Raw genomic sequence first — 23415 nt, 5'->3', positions numbered from 1 at the left:
TCTCCCTGCGGAGGATCCCTTCCTTCTTTACACTCCCTGTGAGGACTCCCTTCTAGGAAGCCCACAGCAGGGATGAGCATGATGAAGATACCACCTACTATGTACCCACACATCAGGCACCACACTGAGTTCCACCATCTACGCCCTGGCTTAGTCTTCACAATTGCTGAGCACAGTCAGAATCATTATTTTCACTCCACAGAGGATGACACTGGCACTCAGGGATTTAGTAACATGGCTAGGCCACAGCCATGGCTAGGGGGCAGCACCCAGATTCAGGCCTAGATCTGACACCCAAGACTGAATTATCTGGACTAAACCAGGCAGCCTTCAGCAACCGCGCCCACTGATGCTCCGTCGCAAAGGCCTGTGGGCACGGTGATGCTGGAGTAGCTCTGTCGCAGGCAGCCAGAGCTGTGGACAGGCGGCCCAAGGAAGAGAGGCCACTTACTGCAGTGACCCCAAGCTGAGGAGCACCCAGAGCTCCGGAGCCACAAGGGCAGGTCACAGACTGAACTGTTGTGATGCAGCCTCCCCACCCCATGCACTCCTCTGTGACAGAGAGGAAGCTGGGACCTACAGCCAGCCTGCCCCTCCCCTAGGAGGGACCAGGTCAGCCTGAGAGTGCCCGCCAGCCACACTGGGGCCCCCTGACACTACAGTCATCTTCGCTCAGCAGCCAGGCCCATCCTGCTAAAACTTACACCTGGCCTCGCCGTTCCCTTGCTTGGAAACATCAGTGGAGTCCCAGTCCACCCAGAATAAGATCCAAACTCTCCTGGAAGAGCCGCGAAGGCCCCTTCCCTCCCCAGCCTCCTCCCTCGGCCGCCAGCTCCACCGCGCTAGACTGTGCTCAGCAACCTCACCAGGATGGGCCCGGAGATTCCCGCTGTCCGGAACGCTGTCTCTCAGCTCCCCAGGGCTGGCTCCTCTCCTTCTCAGAGAGGCCTGCACCGCCCATGTCTCCATGCCCTGGCCTCCATTACCTGCCGTCTCAGCCCATTGGAGGGTATCACACCTCTCACAGCTACTCCCTGCTCCTACACCAGTGTGGCTCTTCTTCCTTTGTGTGTGTGCACATGTGCATGTGTGCATGCATGCGTGTGTGTGCACATGGAGGTAGGGGCTCCCCCACTATGCCAGTGTTCTATGAAGGTCGAAACCTCCCACCCTATTTCCTTCTACACCTCACCCAACCCATTCACGCAGGGCTGGACCCACCACAGACTATCACTACCTTTAGGGACATGAACAAAAAGTCTCTTTTCTCAGAGCCTCATTTTCCAGGTTTGTCAGATGTTCCCATGACATGAACGTTAATCTGACTCGCTTTCATCAAAGAGATCCTGCCGGGTCAGAGAGAAGGGCTGGACATGAGTGAGGAAGGACCACCGTGAGAGCAGCCCTCATGCTGTCACTGCCCGAGAGAGGTGGCATCTGAATGCTGGCACAGCAAGAGAAGCTGGAATGAGGTGGCAGGTGAGGATGCTATTTGAGAAGTGAAAGACATTCCCAAATGTCAGGCACGATGATGTGAAGGCGCCAGCACCCGGCGGGCTCACACCCTCCGGCCTGAGTCACTGAGCGGTGAACTCGTTTCCTAAATGGGCCCAGAGGCATCCTCCATGTCTGGTCCTCTATCCTGCTGGGCCCTGGAAACAGAGTCATGTAAGACCTGATCCCTGCCACCAGGGAGGAAAGGCCGACATGAGAGACCCTCAGGGAAAGGGCACGACCGCACAGGGCATGCGCATTGCCATAACAGACACCTCTAAGTGCCCCGCACCTCACAGTTTCCACACTGCCCCACTGCATCCTCACAGCCATCACAGGAGCAGGTGCTTCCATCCGCACTCCACGCTGGCCAGCAGAGTAAAGGGGAAAGCAGGGGAAGATCTAGGTGCCAAGGAACTAACCCACGGGGGCACCTTGCATGGTGCCTGCGACGCAGCTCGTCCCGGGGCAGCACGGCTCTCCTAGCCTCTCCTAGTGTGCCAGGGCTCGCCATGCTGCCTCTTGGACAAGCCCCTGGGCAGCAAATAAAGATAGGCCAGATTTGAGAGCTTGTCCCTGCTCTCAAGGAACTTACAGTCAGGCAGACCCTCACCTCTACCAGCCAAGAGAGCTCTGGTCTGGACCCCCAATTCCTCACCCCACAACCTGTAGGAGCTGAGTGAGTGAGCATCTCCTTGCCCTAGCCCCCGTCACCAAGGTGCCCAGAGCTCAGCTCCTCACTTTCCTCCCCGAACACCCACAGCCCATCAAGTCCTGGCAATTTATTCATACGTATTTTTTTTAATGATCTGACCTTCTCCTTCCAGATGGTGCCTTCCCTGCCTGTGACTGGGGACGTTACGAGAAAATGGAGTCGTTGCTCCCCATCTGCCACTGCCATTGTTCCCGTCACAAAACCAGAGTGGCGGAGACCAAATTAGAAGGCTGCTGTCGCTGAAAATTGAAAGCCCGCTTGGGATAAGTGACATTAAGAACTGGCACCGACGGCAGAGCAGTGATTTCCAGTCGACGCTAAGTGGGGGTTTATTTAGCACCCGGCTTTGTTTGCCAACACCCCCTGGGAACGAGAGCTCCCCAAGGGACACAGGGAGCAGCTCCAGGGTTGCAGATCCCCCACCACCCTCAGAACAATCCCCTTTGATCTGCTAGAAGGGCCGGGGAAGATCCCACCTCAGTCTCCAATTCACTATGTGACACGGAGCCAAGTACTTACCCTCTGAGCCTGTGGCCTCATCTAGAAAATGGGGGAAACTCCAGATGGCTGGAGTTGTGAGCACTGGAAATCATATATACCATGACCAGCAGACAGCAGGCACTCCGGAAATAGCAGCCATGGTGGTCACTGTCCTCGCTGCTCGTGGTCTGACCGTTGCTATTACTGAGGGCAGCTAAGCCCACTGCAGGCCCTGCCCTGCTTCTCCAGCCGGACCTGCCTCCCAGACTTATTGGGCTCAGTCCCAGTATCGTGCCTTTACTGCTCTTCCCGAACTTCCCAAACTTAAAGCCACCTTCAAGATACTGCTCACACCTCCCCAGCACCATGGAAATGCTGCTGGCCACAGCCACAGATGTCAGGCTGGGCTGGACCTCAGTAGGCATCTCATCCAACCACCTGTCCCCTACAGAGAGGGCCATTGGTGTCCAGGGAGGCCAGGCCACAGTCTCCCAGCTGGGGTAAAACCAGGGTCGGACTCCAAGGCCATGCCCTTGGCCCTACTCCTGGAGAGGAGACCCATCCCTTCCAGCTGCAGGGCGTGGGCAGATCCCAGCACCAGCCTGTGGGACAGCAGCGAGGGTTAAAGGACATGACGAGGTCTAGAACACACTTCACGCTCTGCCAGGGCTGTGCTCAGGACCCAGCAGCTGGAGTCATCCCGGAAGGAATACTGGCATCAGTGTAACGACTATGGGCCGGAAAACCAAACCAAATGAGAGGTGGCAAGGGAGGGCCCAGCCCTGCGCTCAGGCTCACTGCCTTGGGCCACCTGGTTATGTCCCTGTGAGTTTGGCATTAGCCATGGCCTTGCCAGGCCCATGTCCCCTTGAGAGGTGGGAATGAGGAGGGCCATGGGTGGGAGGAGCTCCAAGGGCCCAGGGAGGGTAAGAGGCAGCAATGCAGCTTTGTGAGCAGAGCAGGCGGTGGCGGGGGAGGGTACAAGAAGGGAAATCAGGGAGCCCCCACCTCACCTCTTCCTTCTCTGGGACCTTCCATCTGCAGCCCTGTTCTGGAGCTTTTACCAACAAAAGCCTAACCGGTAGAAGAGGTAGGAAGATATCCTGGCCCTGTGCTAAATCGCGCGTGACCTCAGAAAGGCGATTCCCCATCTAAAATGCAGACACTCCTTGACCTAGGAGCCCCTCTCACAGCTCCTATGTGCCAAGAGCTGGCTGTCTAGGAATCTTCCATGCACCATCGCCCCACATGTTCATGAGAGCCCTGTGCAGGCAGCACTGGCATTTTCCCCATTTTCTGGTGGAAAATCCAAGACATCTCAGAGTTAGTTTGCCAGGATCACAGAGCTGGTCAGTGGCAGAGCTGGGAATGGAACCCACATGGTCTGGCTCCATTTCCCATGGTGCTGAGGACCACCTCTGACTGCCTCTCAAACCTTCCTGTGTGCCAAAGAATGCAACAGGGCCCTTGGACATCTAGTCCAACCCACAAATAGAAAAACTGGGTCTCGGGATGGAATCTGCCTTTCCCAGGACCACACGGCATGGTGGTGGCCATGCTGGGGTTTGAACGGGATCCCCAGATTCCCCAGGGTTCCCTGCCCCTCCGAAGGGCAGAGCTGATCCCCTCTCCCAGATCCCAGGCTCCCCCACCACATCCCTCTCCTTTCTCTATCTTCAGATTATGATCCTGACACACTGTAGTCAGGGAGGGAGGAAGATATAGAAAATAAAATAAAGGAATAACAGCCTTTGTGAATAAATGTTTTAACATATTCTATTTCTAACAGGCTCATATTATCGTCCCCTCCCAAACCAGGCACTGCAGATACAAAAAAAAAAAAAATACTGGCAAAATAAAAGAAACAAATTATTCAAGCCCCAGGGGAACCCAGGCATTCAAATAAGATTTCAAATGACTCTTCTTCCATTAAAACTTTTGCTGCAGTGCAGCTGCGTGGAGATAAGGCAGCCCAGCATCTTCACAGGCTGCCGAGAGCTGAGGCTGCCCGAATCGCCGTCTCCCATCCCTCCAGCACCAAGCCCCATGCAGCAAAGCACATGCGGTTCAAACAGTACATTCATCTGCCTTTAAAGCAGGTGTACACATGGGGCTTGGGCACTTCCCAGGATGGAAGTGATGCATGGGGTGGAGAGGGGAGTGCATGGCCCAAGGGGCAGGAAAGCCACTTTAGCCTTGCTGAGGGCCAGGATTCCCAAAGTCTTCTGCCAGGGACAGGGCAGCTTCCGCTAAAACCCTTTCTGCACCCTCCAAAGGCCTTCTGGTCACCCAGAAACACGCAGCTGAGGCCAGAGCAATATCAGCCCTGGATCAAAGAAGGGATGGGCTGAGCAGAAGCCTGGTCCAGCTTCCTCCACAGGCAACCCCTCCCCATTCCCGCCCCCACCTCCACACCTGCCCGTCCCATGCTCTCTCCCCACAGCAGCCAGAATGACCCACTTAAATGAAAATCAGATCGGGACATTATCCAGCTCTCAATGCTATAATGCACAGCTTCCCATCATGCCCAGAACAAATCCCACACGGCTCTCCCCGGCTTCCCAGAAAACCTGCCCGCAACACACCCACCCACCTACCTCCCTCCCCTTCATTTGCCAGTGCTGGCCACTCTGGGCTTCCTTTTGTCCCTACCTCAGGGCCTTTGCACTTGGGGTCCCCATGCCTGGATCACTCTGACCAGATCTTTGTGCAGCTTCTGAGGTCCCCGCCTCAGGTGTCCCCCAGATGGCAGCCCCGGCCCAGCTCTATGCCGTGCACAGCATAACACCTGCTTGCAGATTTGCTCCCTATTTAATGTCCACCTGCCTGCCCCTCATAAATCTAAGTTCCTTGAGAGCAGAGATCTCTCTGTTTTTGTCATTATTCTTCCCCCATGCCCAAAATTATGTAGAGTCTCAATAGTTTTTTCAATTAATGAAAACCAGCGGCAAAGGTCCTAACTTCTTTTTTTTCTCTTCTTCTTTTTTTTTTTTTTTTTTTTTTGAGACGGAGTCTCACTCTGTCACTCAGGCTGGAGTACAGTGGCACGATCTTGGCTCACTGCAACCTCCCCCTCCTGGGTTCAAGTGATTCTCCTGCCTCAACCTCCCAAGCAGCTGGAACTACAGACATGCGCCACCACGCCCAGCTAATTTTTTTGTATTTTTAGTACAGACGGGGTTTCACCATGTTGGCTGGGATGGTCTCGAACTCCTGACCTCAGGTGATCTGCCCACCTCAGCCTCCCAAAGTGCTAGATTACAGGCGTGAGCCACCGCGCCCAGCCAAAGGTCCTGACTTCTTTCCAGAAATGTTTTTTGTTTGTTTGTTTTGTTTTGTTTTTGAGATGGAGTCTGGCTCTGTTGCCCAGGCTAGAGTGCAGTGACGTGATCTTGGCTCACTGCAAACTCGAACTCCCAGATTCAAGCAATTCTCCTACTTTGGCCTCCCGAGTAGCTAGGACTACAGGCATGTGCCAGGCTAATTTTTTGTATTTTTAGTAGAAACAGGGTTTCACCGTGTTAGCCAGGATGGTCTCGATCTCCTGACCTCGTGATCTACCCGCCTCGGCCTCCCCAAGTGCTGGGATTACAGGCGTGAGCCACCGCGCCTGGCCTTCCATAAATGTTTTAAAACCTATTGAAAATGTGTGCTTCTCTATAGAAAGATCATACCAGAAACAAAAACAACAAATGTTCCTGCAATTGGCTGGCGTCGGCAAATGGGAACTGTAGTACATCATAGGGAATAATAGCTCCGCCTGGAGGGGACAGAAGCCTCTCACCAACTCAAAAAATGGACAAGTAAAGTAATTATAACTTAATGAATGCAGTCTGCAGACAGACTCTTGCCAAGCCGAGGAAGCAGAATGGATGGGGATCGAGACTGGGCTTTGGAGTCAGGCCACCCAGGGTCTGCAGCCCAGATCTGCCCCTTCCTGCTGTGTGACCTCAGGCAAGTCCCCACACCTCTCTGGGCCTCAAAATCCTCAATGGAAAAAGAGATTCTAAACAGACCTAACTCTTAGGGCTACCGTGAGTGTGAAATGAAAAAGATGCACAAAAAATACTCAGAAAAGTGCATGTAAATATCCATTTATGTGTCTGTATTCATACCATGGGGTGCACAGGAAGAAAAACATAGTAACCAGGTCTTTGGTCTTTGAGAATCGGTATAGTCCAACCTGCATCATTTTTCTGGGTAACAGCTTTATTGAGATATAATCCAGTTACCATAAAATGCACCCTTTTAAAGTGCACACATCACTGATTTTTGGTGTAGTCACAGAGTTGAGCAATCACCACCATCTAATTTTAGAACATTTTCATCACCTCCACCAAAAAACCCTTAGCAGTCATTCTCCATTACCCTCTCCTCCCAGGTCCCTGGCAACCACTAATTTACTTTCTGTCAAGTTCCATCAATTCCTAGATTGGGAAGCTGAGGCTCAGAGAGGGAAAGTGACTTGTCCAGGGTCACAAAGCAGAGCCTCCGGCTCTGGCCCCAGCTGTTTCTCCACCGCACCGCCTGCCTCCCACTCAGAAGCCTCCCTGCCCCCCACTGACCCTGAACACCCATCCTGTACCCTCACCCCAAATTTCCCCTTTCCGCACCCCTGCCCCCTGAGGCACTCTCCCTGGGGCTATACTCACGGAGTCCAATTTTGGCCAAATGTAACCTGTTGACCCAGGAAATCTTGCTCAGGGGGTTGGGGGTGATGAAAACCACCATGAAGCTGATGGGGCGGCCGGACCTGCGGTGAGAAGGGTTACAGTGGATATGTGAGTACCCACACAAGGGCCAGGCTCCCCCGGCTGCCACGTAGTACTTCCTCCAACCCATGCGAGATCGAGGAGGTCTGGTCAGAGCATCCCCAAAACATGGCCAAAGAGGTCAGTGGCTTGGCAAAGCCTCGGTCCCCTGGAGGAGGAATCCCTCCACCCACAATGGCCCCCAGAGGGAGGTACCTGGCCAGAGTGGCCGAGCCACGCTCCCCAGCCTGGCTCCAGGAGCCTCTGGCTTTGAGCCCGGCAGAGCCTCTGCAGGCTGCGACTCCACCTGGTCAGCGGTCAGCTGTCCACAGGCCTTAGACACCTTACATGTGCCTCTAGAGGGAGGAATGGGTCTCACTCGGGTCTGTTCCCAGCACCTGGCATGGGGCAGTTGCTCAGTAAATGTTTGCTGAGTGGACACGGGAATGAATGAAGAAATGAATGAATCGGGTTAAGCACCAGCTTGGGGCAACCAGAGGTTGCTATTGTCACTATGCTGTCCTCTCACCTCGGAGCAGTGGGGGCCTTCCCAGCCCTTTGGGAGGTGGGCAGGGCAGTGTCACAAGCCTCTAGGGTGCACGTGGAAAATGAGAGGCAGACAGAAGGGAGACGGAAGAAGGGAGACAGGCAGGCCATTCGGCAGGGAGGCGGCAGATTCAAAGCTGCTTACTCCGGCACATGGTCCCCTGGGGGACTGAGCCCATGGTCCTACCTCAAATGATAGTGCTCCAACCTTCTCTTCCTTGCAGCCACTGTGCTTGTGACACTCTATCCCCACCTTCACCCCACCCTGGAGGCCAAAACCTGGGCATTGAGCCCCCTCATTGCACTGGCCTGGGCTTCAGAATCAGACCTCATCAGGACCCAGCTCTGCCTCTCACGATGTGGCCTTCAGCCTCTCCTGTAACTCTCTGAGCCTCACCTTCCTCATCTGTAAAATGGAAATAAAAAGACCCAACTTACAAAGCCTCAGGAAGACCAAAAAGATACCTTTCCCTGTCTCTGCCAGGCCGAACAGCTACGTCTGTCATCAGTTCCAAAAACCTCAGTTGGGGTCTAATGTGCACAGCTCCTGTGGTGGGCATTTGGGGGGGCAAGGTGGTGCTGGGGGGAGGCTGGGTCCAGAGAGAGGAAACCCAGGGCCTGGCCTGGGGGCCTAGATAGGCTGATGTGACTGAAAAGGACACAGTGCAAATGGAACTGACCAATAGCAGAGTGTCTGAGTATCCTAACAGTGGGCCAGGCTTATCCAGGACATGACCAGGGTGTTCATTCATTCATTCATTCCACAGTCTTTTCATGAGCACCTACTATATACCAGGTGCTATCCCAGACATGGCCCACAATGCCTACATATCCACTCCCACCACGGCATCTTGACAAATAAGAGGGCTCCAGGTACCCTCTCTGGATCCCCTGCTCCACTGGAAGCCCAGCAGAGGCAGCAGCCCTCCCTCCAAGACCCCCTCCTCTCACTTGTCGGGTTTCCCAGGAAGCAGGAGCCTGAGACGGCACTTGTTGGCTGAGTGGATCTCTTCCTCCTTCACCCGCATCAGCCTCTGCAGAGCCAGGCACCAGTCTTGAGCCACAGTCATGTTCAGGTTCTAGGGTTCAGGAGGCCAATGAGGTCACCACGCAGCCCACTGGCTCCCCAAAAGCCACACCAGATCCTATAGGAATCACAGCACCCCACAGGAAGAGGAACTGAAGAAGTCCTGGAGCCTCACTGAGGCTGCACATTTAGCCCCACGCAGGAGGCCAGCTCGCCATGCCCCAGGCTTCCCAGCCCTGCGCTCAGATCCCACCTGGCAGCCCTCCTCTGAGAGGGACATGCCGTCGCAGCCAGCTTCCCCTCCAGACTGGGTAGAGGCCCAGGAGGGGCCACATAATGGAATGGCCACTGTGCAGAGAACAAACAAAGGCCCCACAGCCAGGCTCCGCTCAACCCAAACCAGAGGATGCACCCAAACCAGGGGCCGCAAAAGAGACTTCCAGGCAGGGACATTGAGCTTCAGCAGCGACGGCTGCCTACAGGAGCTCAGAAGCCAGGAGCGCACTGGGGGCATGGGCCAGGAGAGGAGACCCTCCCTACTCAGCTTTCTGAATCCAAGCACTGCCCACACCAGGGAGCTCAAGCCAAAAAGGCCAGGCCAGGCCACGTACCTGGTAGGTGCCGTGCAGCGTGCTGATGAGAAGCGTGATCTGCTCCACCACAGCCAGGTCCTTCTGCAGGTCCTGCAGCTCCTGGAAGAGGCGTGGGGGGCCGAGGTACACCTTATCTGGGCAGAGACGAGACCAATTCGGGCTCAGGTGAAGGCACTAACAAGAAGCCAAGCACCTGCTCACAACAAAAAAGATCCAGAGACGGGGCACGGTGGCTCATGCCTGCAATCTCAGCACTTTGGGAGGCCAAGGCAGGCGGATCACGAGGTCAGGAGATCGAGACCATCCTGGCTAATACGGTGAAACCCTGTCTCTATTAAAAAATACAAAGAAAAAAATTAGCCAGGCATGGTGGCAGGCACCTGTAGTCCCAGCTACTCGGGAGGCTGAGGCAGGAGAATGGCATGAACCCGGGAAGCGGAGCTTGCAGTGAGCCGAGATGGTGCCACTGCACTCCAGCCTGGGCGACAGAGCAAGACTCCAACTCAAAAAAAAAAAAAAAAGAAATCCAGAAAGTAACATTATCCGGTCCCTACACTGACCGGAGCGCCCAGACTAGCTGGGAAGCCAGATCCTTTCAAGAGTGAAGTCTAACACCTGAGATCCAGGCCACAGTCAGTCTGTACAAAGGGCTGTATGAGACCACAAGACCAAGAGCAAGCTGTGCCTGGGAGAGAGGAGGGACCTGCCTGGGGCTGGAAGTGTGGTGGGCACTGCCAGGAGAGAAAGACAAGAGCGTGTGCAAAGGCACTGTGGTTTGAGGCAGCCCATGAACAGCAAGTTGTTCAAAGACATCCTGAGGACCTATCGTGTGCCAGTTTCCATGCTAGAGACTGGAGACAACAGTACGCAAGACAGACAGGGTCCCCATTCTTCCGGAGCTTATGACCTGGGCAGGACGAGTGGCGGAGGAAGCAGTCAGTTAACGATGGTGGGTGGTAGGAGGTGGTGGGGAGAAAGATATCAGCATGGTGGGACAGTGATGGGGTGAGGGGGCCCAGATCACCATTGATGATACAGATGGAGTAAGGGTGAGATGGGGGTAGGGGGAGGCAGCTAGAGATAGAGCAGGAGGGTCCAGGAGGACCAGATGGGGAAGGCCTTGAACACCGGGCTAGGAATTGGACTGTATTCTCTAGGCCATGGTTTTGCACACTGAGGTCTTATGAAGTCCCAGGGGAGTGGAGGGGAAGCCTTATTTGGGGTTTTCATTTAGAGAATTATCTGAAAAACAGGTGCATATCCTGAGTCACCTGTGTGGAATGAGTTTAAAGCCACACTCTGCTGCCTGGTATCAAGGCTTCCATGGACTATGGCACCCGAATGATCACCAGGTAACAAGCAAAGAGCATGGCAAGCTTGGGATGTGGACAATGAGCTCACATCAGAGGGTTCTGCAGTGACCCAAACTGGGGAGCTCATGGGAAATGCAGATCCCCACAGGGCATCCTGTGGCACAGGCAAGAAAATGCAGAGAAACCTGCTCCACCAGGGCCTGCGCCACATCCACACTGTGAGCAAGTTGGTTTCAGCAAAACAACATCATCCATCACATTACATTAATGCTGTTAATTTGAATGTTATGGTTTTGTAGCTTTATTTTTATTCAATTTGTGATTTGGTTTTGGTGTTATGGTTCCTCATGGGCTATAAGCAGAAGGAGTTGGGTACAGGGAGTTTTGCATTTGTATATATTTGAATAACAATATAATGAAGGGTTCCACAAGAACTTCTTTCCCCTTTAGAAGGGGTATGGCAGTACGTGACTCTGGTTTGAGGAATGCGGCCACAGACACATCATTGTCACCAAAGGAGGGATACCCTAAGCGTCCCTGGAGTGCATGAAAGATGCTAGACTGCACAGTCGGCAGAAAGGAGCCCTGTGCCCCAAGCAGCGGCGAGGGAGTGCAGTCGAGCCAGGGCAGAAGGTGCCTCCGAGGAAGGCACGTGGGGCAGAGGACTCTTCCTACCCGGCAGAGCTGAAGAAAGAGACGGTATCTGGAAGTGGGCGCAGCTGTCCCGGACCAGCACCCAGACGGCAAGAGTAGGTGGTGCAATCACTCCCTCAGAATTTCCAGAATTGTGGGTGGCCCATGAGGCAACCTCCTGGGTCAGACAGTGGACAGAGGGGGAAGTGAAACCCCAGTGCCTTTCTCACCCATGGAAGATGCCCCTGGGCACAGGGTTCCTTTCTGCTAGGCCTGCAATTTAGCATCCTGCATGCATTCAAGGAACACTTATTAACGCCCACCGTACCCTAGGCTCCCGGACAGGGCTGCAGCCAGGCTGAGAGGAGAGACATCAACCGGTCAGTCACCCGTAAAGGGGAAAATGCACCAGAGGTCTCGAGAGCACAGGAGGGGCAACCTGGCCCAGCATGAGGGCATAAGAAAAGGCTTCTCTGAGGAAGTGCCATTTGAGCCAAGTGCAGATGAGACAAAAACAGGATGGCAGGAGAGTACTTGGCAAAAGGCACAGGCTGGAGAGGGCATGGTGGGAGGGAGCGTGGCCCACCCAGGAGTCCAGAGAGGCCGGCATGGCTACAGCAGAGAGAAGGGGCAGAGGGAGGTGAGTGAGGCAGGTGGGGCACCCTCAGGACCGGCAATGGGAAGCCACTGGGGCGGGATGACACGCACTGATCTGACCTGCGTTTTGAAGAATCAGCCCTGGGGATGGGCAGAGGATGGACAGGGAGGGGGCCCAGGTAGGAGGGAGGGAGAGCAGCCAGGTAGCTGGCACAGCAGAAGAGTGTGTGGCAGCTAATGTGGAGGTGGAACAAAGTGTGTGGATTGGGAGACGTACCTGCGCACACCCAGGTGAGGCCGTGGCTCTGCGTTTTGGTCCAGGGTGGGGCTGCAAAACCAGCAAGAGCTTCCTGGCCAAGCCACCCATCAGCCTGTGTAGGGGTCCCCAAGATGGGGCCAAGCCTGGGTAGGAGCAGCCCAGGCTGTGGCTGGTGAGGGCGAGGGTGACGCACACAGGGCACAGAGAGGGGGTACTCACTCTGAGCCTGCCCTGAGGCGGAGGCCTTCTTGGCGCCTGAGTGCTGGATGAGCACATTGTCCTTGTCATAGGTGCCACCATCCTGGCCCACCTCCACCACCTGCACCTGGGGCAGCGCCGTGTTCCACTTCACCACGTACTTGGGCCCCAGGGGCACCAGGCTGCTGATCTCCAGCTGGCCCCTGTTGGGACAGAGAGGACAAGGCCCTGGAGAGGCCGCAGCCACTCCGCCCCAGGGCTGGCCCAGGGCATTGCTCTTCCACACCAGCTCAGCCAGGCTTCACGCAGCCCCAGCGCAAGACCTCAGGCCAAAACCAAGCCAGGCAGAGCAGGGAGCCCTCGCCAGGGTAGAAGCACCAGGTGCCCAGGCCCCAGCCCCATATCCAGAATCACACGCCACCAGCGCCCCAGAGCCCCGGAGCCCCCTGAACCACGTACCTGTGGTTGGCAGGCCTGGGAAAAAAGACAAGAAGGAAAGGGAGGTTGTTATTACAATGGAGTGGCTAATCTGGGGCTGTGACCCCGCTGGGGGCCGGCCATGGGGCTGGGCGTCGGATATAGAAGGAGAGACAGCCTCCTGCGGGGAGTGACGGCATCAGAGGCCAGGTGTGGACAGAAGCGGGCCTTCCTTCGTCTCTGGGTCTCACAACAGCCCCACTAGGAAGCTTAGATGATCCCAGACAAGGACACTGATCCTCAGCCAAGTGAAGTGACTCAGCCCAAATCACCCAAACTGATTCCCCAAAACCGGGCCACTAGCACCCCACTTTGCACTTTGCGCTAGAGCAACATGAAGGCAGAGAGAGTATTCATCATACCGCCGGCACCGCACGGTGCCCAGGATATAAATGGGACTGAAGAATTACCATCTTTGATTGAGTGAGTGAGTAAATGAATGAATGGGTCAGCCATAAGCCCTGCCCAGACCCATCTGTGACAGAGGCTTCCTTGCCTGAGTCCCCAACCAGACCCTGAGCTCCTGGAGGCAGGGACTGGGTCTTGTTCTAGGTGTGAACCGGCACAGAGCCAGGTCTTGGTCTACATTCAATGGATTCATAGACGGGCAGACAAATGGGTGGATGGTGAATGAGTGCGCAGGTCCTGAAACAGCCCTGCTTGTCGCCTTCCAGGACTCGTGATCGGTAACCGCGGAAAATCCCCAAACCTACTCTGTGACCAAACCCAGGAAGGCCCAAGCTGACTCAGTACAGAGCCTAGAACTGATTCAGCTGGGAGGCAGGAGAGCTATGCTGGGATTCACATTCCACCGAGGTGATTGTTTCCCTTTTGGATTTCGGTGATTGTAGCCATACGATTGCTTCTGTGATGCTTTTTAAAGTGGTGTCAAGGCGGGGCACGGTGGCTTACGCCTGTAATCCCAGCACTTTGGGAGGCCGAGGCGGGCCGATCACCTGAGGTCAGGAGTTTGAGACCAGCTTGCCCAACATGGTGAAACCCCGTCTCTAATAAAAATACAAAAAAAAAAAATTAGCTAGGTGTGGTGGCACGTGCCTATAATCCCAGCTACTCGGGAGGCTGAGGCAGGAAAATTGCTTAAACCTGTGAGGCGGAGGTTGCAGTGAACCGAGTTCACGCCATTGCACTCCAGCCTGGGAGACAGAGCAAGATTCCGTCTCAAAAAATAATAAAATAAAATAAAGTCTTGTCAAATATTGACAAGCAGAGATTCTCCTAAGAGCCTGGCTAGAAAAACCACAGCTGAAGTTCTCAGGGAGCATTTGATACAGGGTCCCCTGCAGGACCAAGCAGGGGATGCGAGCCGGTGAGCCGGGCAAGGCAGGAAGGCTGGAGAATGGCAGGGCCCAAGCCCCAGCGCCAAGTCCACGTGGCCTCGGGCAGCCAGGCGCCAGAAGGTTGGATCTCTCCTATGTCTCACCCGCGGTGTGGGCTCCCTGTGTTAGTAAAACATAAGATACCCAGGAGCCTAAAGCAACCAATGGGCCGTATCTTCAGGCTCTGGCCTAAAGCCTCACCCTCACCCCACAGCAGGGCTCCGGTTCCCAGGCACAGCCCAGCATCCGGGCTCCGGGCATTTCCACAACCCCTGGCCCAGAACCAGCAAATCAGGCTCCTCTGGGCCAATGATGATGCTCCGGTCTGTGGGGGAAAGGCAAAGGCTCACATTGAGAAATTCTGCTATCTGGCCACAGCAAAACAGATTTGAGTTAAAGCTGCAGGGATCTGGGGCAGACACAAGGAAGAATCTCTTGAATTTCAATGTGGACAAAACCACTGTTTAGTCACCAACTGCAGAGTTCCAAAACAAACAACTCTGTACCATGGACAGCTGTGTGCCCGAGGCTGAGGGCTGCCCCCGATGACTGCTCCAGGTACTTCCCAGCGTTGGGGACCAGCGGCAGAGCAGGCCCAGAGGGATGGGAGAGGAATATTGGAAGCCTAAACCAAGCTCACGTGGGGTCCCACTGTAGAGCGGCTGGCCGAGAGACTGGAGTAGGGCGGGATGCGGTCTCCAGGGAGGGGTGATTGCCCCCTCCAACCCAGGGCCACTTACTTGAAGTTGATGTTGGCGCAGACAAGCATGTCGTTGAGCAGGAAGACCCGACGCTCCTTGGACTTAATTAGCTGCCCGCGGTCACCGTACACGGTCTCCGTCAACGTCTCACACAGGAGCAGCTGCCGCTGGCCTGAGGTCAACAGCTGGAGGAGGGGCAGGGAAGGTCAGCATCAGCATCGCGGCCCGGCAGCTTTACCGCGCCGGAGACCCAGAATCCTCCCATGGTGCAGAAAGGGAGACTGAGGCTGGGAGAGGTGGAGGAGGTGGAGCCACTCCCTCCATCCCTGGGTGACAAGATGCACTGGGGAGGAAGACCAGAGGACCACACGTCAGGGCCTCCTCTCTGGGGAGGCCTTGGGGAGCCTGAGCATTCACCAGCATCCGCGTGGGCCCAGCAGCCAGTGCCCCCTTCTCAGGTGAGCCAGCCAGCGCCAGCCCCTCTCTGTAGGGATTCTGCCTGATTGCCACTGCCAAGGACACAGCTCTGGAGTTACAGAGGTGGCTCTGCCCCCGTCCCCACTCCTGCTGTGAAGCCCTCGGGCAGGTTACTTCACATGTCCAAGCCTTAGTTTACTCAGCTACCAAGTGGGGTCAGATATCTCTACTGCTCAGATCACACAAGGTAATGAACATGTGACCGGGTCTGGCTACATGATTCTTGGGGTCCAGTGCAAAAAGAAAACACAGGCTCTTGTTCCAAGTGACTATGAATTTCAAGATGGCCATGGCAGAACATGAAAGCAAGCATGGGGCCCTTCTGGGCACCAGCCATGTGTGATGGCACGGGTCATGTGTGATGGCACAGGTCACGTGTGATGGCACGGGTCACGTGTGATGGCACATGTCACGTGTGATGGCATGGGTCACGTGTGATGACATGGGTCACGTGTGATGACACAGGTCATGTGTGATGGCACGGGTCATGGCCTGAGAGGCCGGCCCTGTATGTGTGCTCCATAGACAGCTACTGTCTGTGATAGTCTTCACAGTGGAGCAGGCGTGGCCTTGTGCAGGGGACCCCATTCTGCACCCCAATCTGTTGAAAGCCTTGACCTCTCTCACCTCTTAGGTGGCCTCATGACAGAGTTGGAACAGACCTGCCAGTCAATAACACCACCCTCTGAGGACAAAGACTTTCACACCCCAGGCATCCAAGCAGGCATTTGCCAACGTCAGGCTGGATATCAAGACCCCCCCTGCTAGTGTCAGGGCCACTAACCCATCCAGGGACCCCCTGGGAAAACGTCTTTTTTCTAACGGGGATTTTTTCTGGGGGGGGAGGGAGGATATTCAGCAAAATTCATTCCCAAAACCCGTGACCCTGATGACAACCATTACTCTCCCCTTCCTTCCCCATCCTGTGTGGGAAAAGGACAGATCACCCTGAGCCTCCCCAGGACAGAAAAGGACAGATCACCCCGAGCCTCCCCAGAGAGAAAAGGACAGATCACCCTGAGCCTCCCCAGAGAGAAAAGGACAGGTCACCCCCAGAGCCTCCCCAGAGAGAAAAAGGACAGATCACCCCGAGCCTCCTCGAGAGAGAAAAGGACAGATCACCCCCGGGCATCCCCAGGAGAGAAAAGAACAGATCACCCTGAGCCTCCCCAGAGAGAAAAGGACAGATCACCCCGAGCCTCCTCGGGAGAGAATGCTGTTGTTCTCCAAAGCATCACCTCTCAAGTCGGCACACAACCAAAAGTCCCAGTGGGACCAAATGCCCAGTGTGTGCCAGGCACTGGGGATGGCACTTAATATTCCACATCTCATTGAATCAGCTCAGCGGTCCTTGAGGCCATCCCCATTGCCCAGGTGAGGAAACTGAGATTCCAGGGGTAAAGTGACTTGCTGAGACCCACCCACTGTTGATTGACAGCACAGGACAGAGCTAGGCCACGTTCACCATTCCCTGCATTGAGCAGCTAGTGCAGAGTGTGACAGGAGCCAGGGGAGGCCCCACCGCTCCTAACATGCAGAAGGACTCGGGGTCCCCCACAGCTGCTAAGGCCAGGCTCCGCCTCACTATTTCCACAAGCAAACCAAACGCCAACTCAAGAGAATGCTACTCGGACCTTGAAGACAGCAGGGCCCTCCGCCCCAAGGGCTGCCAAATGTGCCATGACCCAACACTTGGAAGAGGAAAGTCCCGTGGGCTCTGACAGTCACCCCTGCCCCCTTGGCAGATGAAAACCAACAAGAAGAAAAAGAAAACCAGGATATTGCACAAACGTCCCTTTGGAGGCTCCTGCGTAGGCTATTTTGAAACAGCTGGCATGGTTCCGTTTCGGGTTACACCCAGTTTCATTTCTGCTTCTCCCTGGGTAATGGTGATACGGACATCACTGAACAGGTCACAGAACTGGCCAGGACTGTCCAGGGAGGGCCCTGGAGGGGGAAGCCCAGGGTGTGGCCCCCACCACACTCTTCCTAATATCTCACACGGTCCAACCCACCCTCACCTGGCAAATGGAGAAACGGAAGCTTAGAGCCTCTAGTCCTTTGCCCAACATCAAACAGGTCTCCCTTACCTCCAGCCAGGGCCCACCTCACAGAGCAGGAGAGGGCAGAATGGCCCTTCCCAACCACTACAGAATTTATTTCCTCCTCCCAAGAGGCCTCTCCCCACTGCGGCTGCACAGGTGTATGAGGCAAAGCAAGAGAAAGCCTCTTGGTCACCGAAAAGGGAGCCGAAGGTGGGGAGAGGAGAAGATTCCTGAGCACAAAGGCCAGCACGGGTGGCCATGGCGGGGCTGAAGGCTTTTTCTCCCGAGACATTCCAAACTCGAGGCTTGTGTGGGGGATGGCTGAGTTAGTCCTTCCTGGAACCAGGGGGTGGAGAGTGACCCTGCCCCTTATGCCCAACCTGAGCCACGTGGATGGGGACATCCCCAGGAGAGGGCGCTGTCCCCTGCCCATCTCTTCTTCCCCAGCCCAATCCTCCTGGAGCAGGTAAAGTGAACTCAGATGCCTTGGGGGCCAGCAGGTAACATCAGTGGGAAAGGTGGATGGGGACCAAGGGGAAATGGGCAGCTGCCACTCAGGGGGCTGGTGCCATGTGGAAAGGTGGGCCAGTGAGCCAGCTCTTCCTGTGCTCCCAGGAGACCCACAAGTCTGAATTTTACAGGATCTCTCTCAATTTTTAAATGTTGGCAATTACTGCCGTGTTCTTAAAAATACCGTGTGGGCCAGGCGCAGTGGCTCATGCCTGTAATCCCAACACTTTGGGAGGCTGAGGCAGGAGGATCACTTGATCGCAGGAGTTTGAGACCAGACTGGGCAAGATAGTGAGACCCCATCTCTACAAAAAAAAAATTAATTAACTGGGTGTGGTAGCTTGTGCTTGTAGTCCCAGCTACTCGAGAGGCTGAGACAGGAGGCTCACTTGAGCACAGGAGCTCAAGCCTGCAGTGAGCCGTTTTTGTACCACTGTACTCCAGCCTGGGCAACAGCATGAGGCCCTGTCTCAAAATAAAATAAAATTAAAATTAAAATTAAATTAAATAGAATAAAACACTGTGTGGGCCACAACACAACCTGCAACCTGAATTTGGCCTGAAGCAGGAGAGTCCTAAGATGTGGGTTGCCTGAAGCTTGGCACTGCAGGGGACCCTACAGGAGGCCTTGTCCCCACCCCACTTCACAGGCATGGGGTGGAAAGCAAAGATGCTGATGCAGGTTAGACAGCATTCTATACTGTAAAGTGCAGTGCACATGGAAAGGGCCACTGTCCCTCTGGGCACTCCTTCCTGGACTCTTAGAAAGGTCTTCCCTGTGCTGCTGAAACCTCCCTCCTGGGAACGGCCAGCCACAGGCCTTAGTTCTGCTTCTAGGACCCCACAGAGCCAAGAGGCTCCCAGTCTATTCCCCAGAAGATTTGAACGTCTCCCTATAACCTCACACAGTATCCCTTCTCCAAAGAACAGTCCTGCAATGTGCCCAGGGCCTGGACACCCCAGCCTGAACTATCTCAGCCTTCCCCCACCCTCCAGTAGGTGAACAGGGGGGCTGGGGTGTGGGACCTCCCAGAGAGCCCAGCACAGTGCCAGGCAGTTCATGTCATGTGCTGAGAGGGAAGAAGAGGGACTCCAGTGACCAACAGGTGACTCTGTGAGGTGACCTTGTGTTTTAAAAACGGGCTCCTCTATGGACTCATTTGCAAGTCTTTTGATCTTTTTTTCTTTTCCTTTGGAGACAGAGTCTCCCTCTGTCACCCAAGCTGGAGTGCAGTGGCACGATATCGGCTCACTGCAACCTCTGCCTCTTGAGTTCAAGTGATTCTCCTGCCTCAGCCTCCTGAGTAGCTGGGATTACAGGCGTGTGCCACCATGCCTGGCTAATTTTTATATTTTTAGTAGAGACAAGGTTTCACCATGTTGGCCAGGCTGGTCTCGAACTCCTGACCTCAGGTGATCTGCCTGCGTCGGCCTCCCAAAGTGCTGGGATTACAGGTGTGAGCCACCACACCCAGCCCATTTTTTTTTTTTTTTAACAGATGCTCCTAAGCAGCAACCCCAAAACGTGGCATGGACTTTTCATCTTTCTTTTTGTGTTAAGGACAATTGAGAAGCCGCTTTGCCAGCTCCCTCTTTTGCTGCACAGCCCTGGGGCTCCGGTGCTATTAAATGCTCCTCGTTTCAAAGGGAACAAGTGAGGTTCAGAGAGGGTGGGTGATTCCCTTGAGGGCACACAGCAAGCACCTGTGGCAAAATCTGGATCTAAACCCAGATTCTGACTCTCTAGAGCCTGCTCATTTAACTAGGCTTTGATTTCTGGAGTCTTTACTGGAAATCACACTGATGTGCAAAATGAACTTTTATCCTAAAATAACATGAATAGGAATGAACGTGGGGGTCCCGCTGAGGATCCAATCCTCAAGGTCACGTCTGTGGGCCTGGAAGAGCAAGGCCTCCCCTCCCTCAGAGAACACTGCCACCTAGTGGGTGGCGTGGGGCACGAGCGCAGGTGAGGGCAGGCAGGTGAGGGAAGGCAGGTGAGGGAAGGCAGGTGGGAGGCCTGGTTCACCTTATTGAGGCTGCTGCGGTCACTGACGCTCTTGGTCAGCTGCTGGATCTCAGCCACCTGGTCAGCTAGCCGCTTCTGCTCGTTCAGCTTCTCAGCCAGCGTCTCCAGCTCCGTGAGGGCCAGCTGCAGCGACAGCCTGTCCGGATGGCCCCTGGGGGTGTTCTTCAGCATGTCCTGCCAGGCCAGAGCAGAGACTGAGCAGCCCACCCATGACCAACTCTACCCCAGCCTGGGGCAAAGCCTCACCCTGCGCACCCTGCGCACCCCGCTACACACACTGGGTCTGCAAAGGGCCCGGCCTAAGGCCAGGACAGATGGCACCGATGCAGAACAAGACCTCAAGAAACAGCTAATGAATGAAAAAGAAAACAAAAGCATGGATCTTTCTAGGAATAGACCCAAATGAACTGAAAGCGGGGTCTCAAACAGATACTTCTCCAGCCATGTTCATAGCAGCATTAGCCACAGTTGCCAAAATGTGGAGGCAAAAGTGTCCATGGACAGACGAATGGGTAAACAAAATGTGGTCTCTCCATACAATGGAGTATTATTCAGCCTTGAAAAGGAAGGAAATTCAGACACACACTAGGACACGATGAATCTTGAAGACCTCATGTTAAGGAAAACAAGCCAGTCATGAAAAGAAAAACATTGTATGATTCCACGTATACGTGCTTTCCTAGAGCAGTCAGAGTCATAGAGACACAGGGTAGAATGGTGGTTGCCAGAGGCTGTGGGGAGGGAGAATCGGGAGTTGTTAAATGGGCAGAGTTTCGGTTTGGGATGATGAGAAAGTTCTGGGATGGGTGGTGGTGATGGTTGCAGAACAATGTGAATGCACTGAACTATACACTTAGAAATGGTTATGATGGTAAATAAATAAATTTATAGATCAATCACTGATCAATTGATAAATGGTATGGTTATATAAGAGCCCACTCCCACAGGCCAGCAGCACTGAGAGTGGAGAGCAATATGCCGCTGGAACCCGCAGCCTGGTAGCCACCTTCTCAGCTCCCTGACGAGGGATAGCCCCTGCCCGAGGACCCTCAGCGGTTGGGACAGTGTCCCAATCTCTCCAGGACCCTGTGCGGGGCTAATGTCCCTTAGGAATCTGTTGTTCTGAAGCTGGAATCTGAAATGGCCAAGCTCAGCACATTTACTGAGCATCTCCTCCATGCCAGGAGCCCTGCGGGTCCTGGGATCCCCTGTGCCTTCACTCCCTTCCTGCAACCCAAGCTCAGGCCACCAGCAGTCCCTTGGTGTCCCCCACAGAGGGGCGTGCAAACTGAGCTGTCGGTTACGATCAGTTTCACTCTAGAAGTGGAAAAAGATGAGGCCAGAGTCCCACAGCAGGTTGGGTGGGTTATGGATCACGGACAAGAGCCCGGACCTCCTCCCTCCTACCCCAGGAGGTGCCTCCCAGCCCACAGGCAAACCCCATGGGTCAAGGCTGCTGGAATCCCGAGCAGTACCTGAAGCAGGAGGATGAACTGTGGGAACCTCTGGATGGGCTTGACCATCAGCCCATAGAGGGTGACACGGTCTGGGCTGCACACCTGCCGTCGCTGGTGGAGACAAGGTTCTGTCATTCGCTGACCCCCTGCAGAGAGGGCCCAGTGCCCCAGAGTCCAGACACTGTCCCCATTCTGGGCTCCTCTCCCCAGGCCCTAAGACCCTGCCCATCCCTGGGCTTGCAAGAAGAGCTGAGAGAGGTCCCTGGTTCTGCAGCCAGGGATCCCTCTCACCACCAGTGCCCCTGCACGGCCGCGCACCCTCAGGAGACTAAAGCAGTCACCTTAAGGTCTCTGAACTAAAGGCATAACTGGGAAACTCAGCAATTTATTCAAGATGTCAGACTTCTAGAAGTGGCCAAGGCAACCATTCCCTCCACTTAACGCAGACAGGTTTGGGCTAGGATAAGGGGAGGGGCACAGGGGGACCTTCTGTCCTGTCTCTTGCATCCATCCCCGACTCCATCCACACACCCGTTACCTGGTCCTGGCCCCCATATGCTGCAATCCCACAGTTTCTCTACCTGCCTCCACTTCCATCTGCCCCAGCTCAAAATCCTTCAATGGCTCCCCATTACCTGAAATATTATATCCTAGGCCCTGGGCCTGGAGGTCTAGAACCACCCAAACTGAACTCAGCTGCCTCTCAGTGTGCACACTCAGGCCTTCTCTCCTGGGACTTCCCAACAGGCATTAGTGCTCCCAGAATCCAAAGAGACCTGCCCAGCCCCCTCCTCCTGCCTCTGACCTTTGCTCCACTATCCTTACACCTGACATAGCCTCTCCTCTGTCTTTACCTGGCACAATCCCACCATCCCCCACCAGGGCCCATGTCAGATGGCAGCTCCTCCTGCTCCCCTGTTCTCTTCGATGGGGACAGTGGGTTCCTCCACCGAGGCCATGGCATCTAACCTGTGCTGCCGGCACATGTGTGCATGTCCTGGCACCTAGCCCAGCTGCATCCTCTGCCAGCCGGCAGGCTCCCTGCAGGCAGGGGTTCTGACTCACCAGACTACGCTCCCAAAGAAATCAGCGGAGCCTGGGCACATGAGAACTCAGAAGCTTTTCGAAGCCTTTAGCCTTTACTCTCCCACGCAATGCCCAAGATACCCCTTTAAGGAATTTTCTCACCCTTTTATAAATGAGGAAAAGGAACCAGCTTAGCAACCCTGGAGCCACAGCCCACCACAGGGCCAGCCAGGCAGACCCACCCACTCACCAGGGCACAGGAGGCAAAGGGTCAGCAAGACGACACAGGTCTCCCCTCCACCCTGCCAAAGCTCCAGGATCCCAGCTGCTTACAGACACTTGGCTATCCTCCTCCCAGGGACAGGAGGGAACAATTTTTTTCCCATGGGACTGGGCTGCCCCAAAAGAAAGAGGGGAGGTGTCCAGGCCAAAGCTATGATGTCATACACAAAGCTGGGGCCAAAATGTTCCCTCCTCCTGAGCAATCTCCCTGCCCACCCCGAGCAGGCACGGTACCACCGTGGAGGCCCACCTTGAGGAACTCGAGGAAGGCAGGCTTGGTGAGGCAGGCCTTCTTGATGATGGACATGGCGCTGGTGAAGTTGTTCACGTAGTCACTGTACACGTCTAGCACCATGGACTTGGAAAACTGAAATGAGGCAGGTGTGGGCCAGGGAGGTCACCTCAATGCAGGGAGCGGAAGGAAACGAGGCAGGTGTGGACCAGGGAGGCCGCCTCAATGCAGGGAGC

At 55.0% G+C, this 23415-nt stretch overlaps 1 protein-coding gene across 9 annotated transcripts in view; it reads right to left on the bottom strand.

The window, feature by feature from the left end:
* ARHGEF10L (Rho guanine nucleotide exchange factor 10 like) overlaps positions 1–23415 on the bottom strand; it is a 160341-nt gene that overhangs the window by 51116 nt on the left and 85810 nt on the right. For 6 of the 9 annotated variants that reach the window (XM_032759082.1, XM_032759086.1, XM_032759083.1 and 3 more), the window contains 9 exons: positions 23198–23314; positions 21658–21750; positions 20183–20356; positions 15161–15306; positions 13066–13080; positions 12628–12809; positions 9625–9740; positions 8938–9065; positions 7342–7442 (listed from right to left, as the gene is read on the bottom strand). In XM_032759082.1, the coding sequence (XP_032614973.1) occupies positions 7342–7442; positions 8938–9065; positions 9625–9740; positions 12628–12809; positions 13066–13080; positions 15161–15306; positions 20183–20356; positions 21658–21750; positions 23198–23314 (1072 nt within the window). The remainder of the gene's footprint in view (positions 1–7341; positions 7443–8937; positions 9066–9624; positions 9741–12627; positions 12810–13065; positions 13081–15160; positions 15307–20182; positions 20357–21657; positions 21751–23197; positions 23315–23415) is intronic. The other 3 variants (XM_032759084.1, XM_032759085.1, XM_032759088.1) reach the window with 1 other exon arrangement.

This window comes from Hylobates moloch, unplaced genomic scaffold (assembly GCF_009828535.3).
Source record: "Hylobates moloch isolate HMO894 unplaced genomic scaffold, HMol_V3 SCAFFOLD_9, whole genome shotgun sequence".
In the NCBI taxonomy this organism is placed as follows: domain Eukaryota; kingdom Metazoa; phylum Chordata; class Mammalia; order Primates; family Hylobatidae; genus Hylobates; species Hylobates moloch.
The sequence above is the reverse complement of the archived record's forward strand: the minus strand, read 5'-3'. Positions and strand labels throughout refer to the sequence as shown.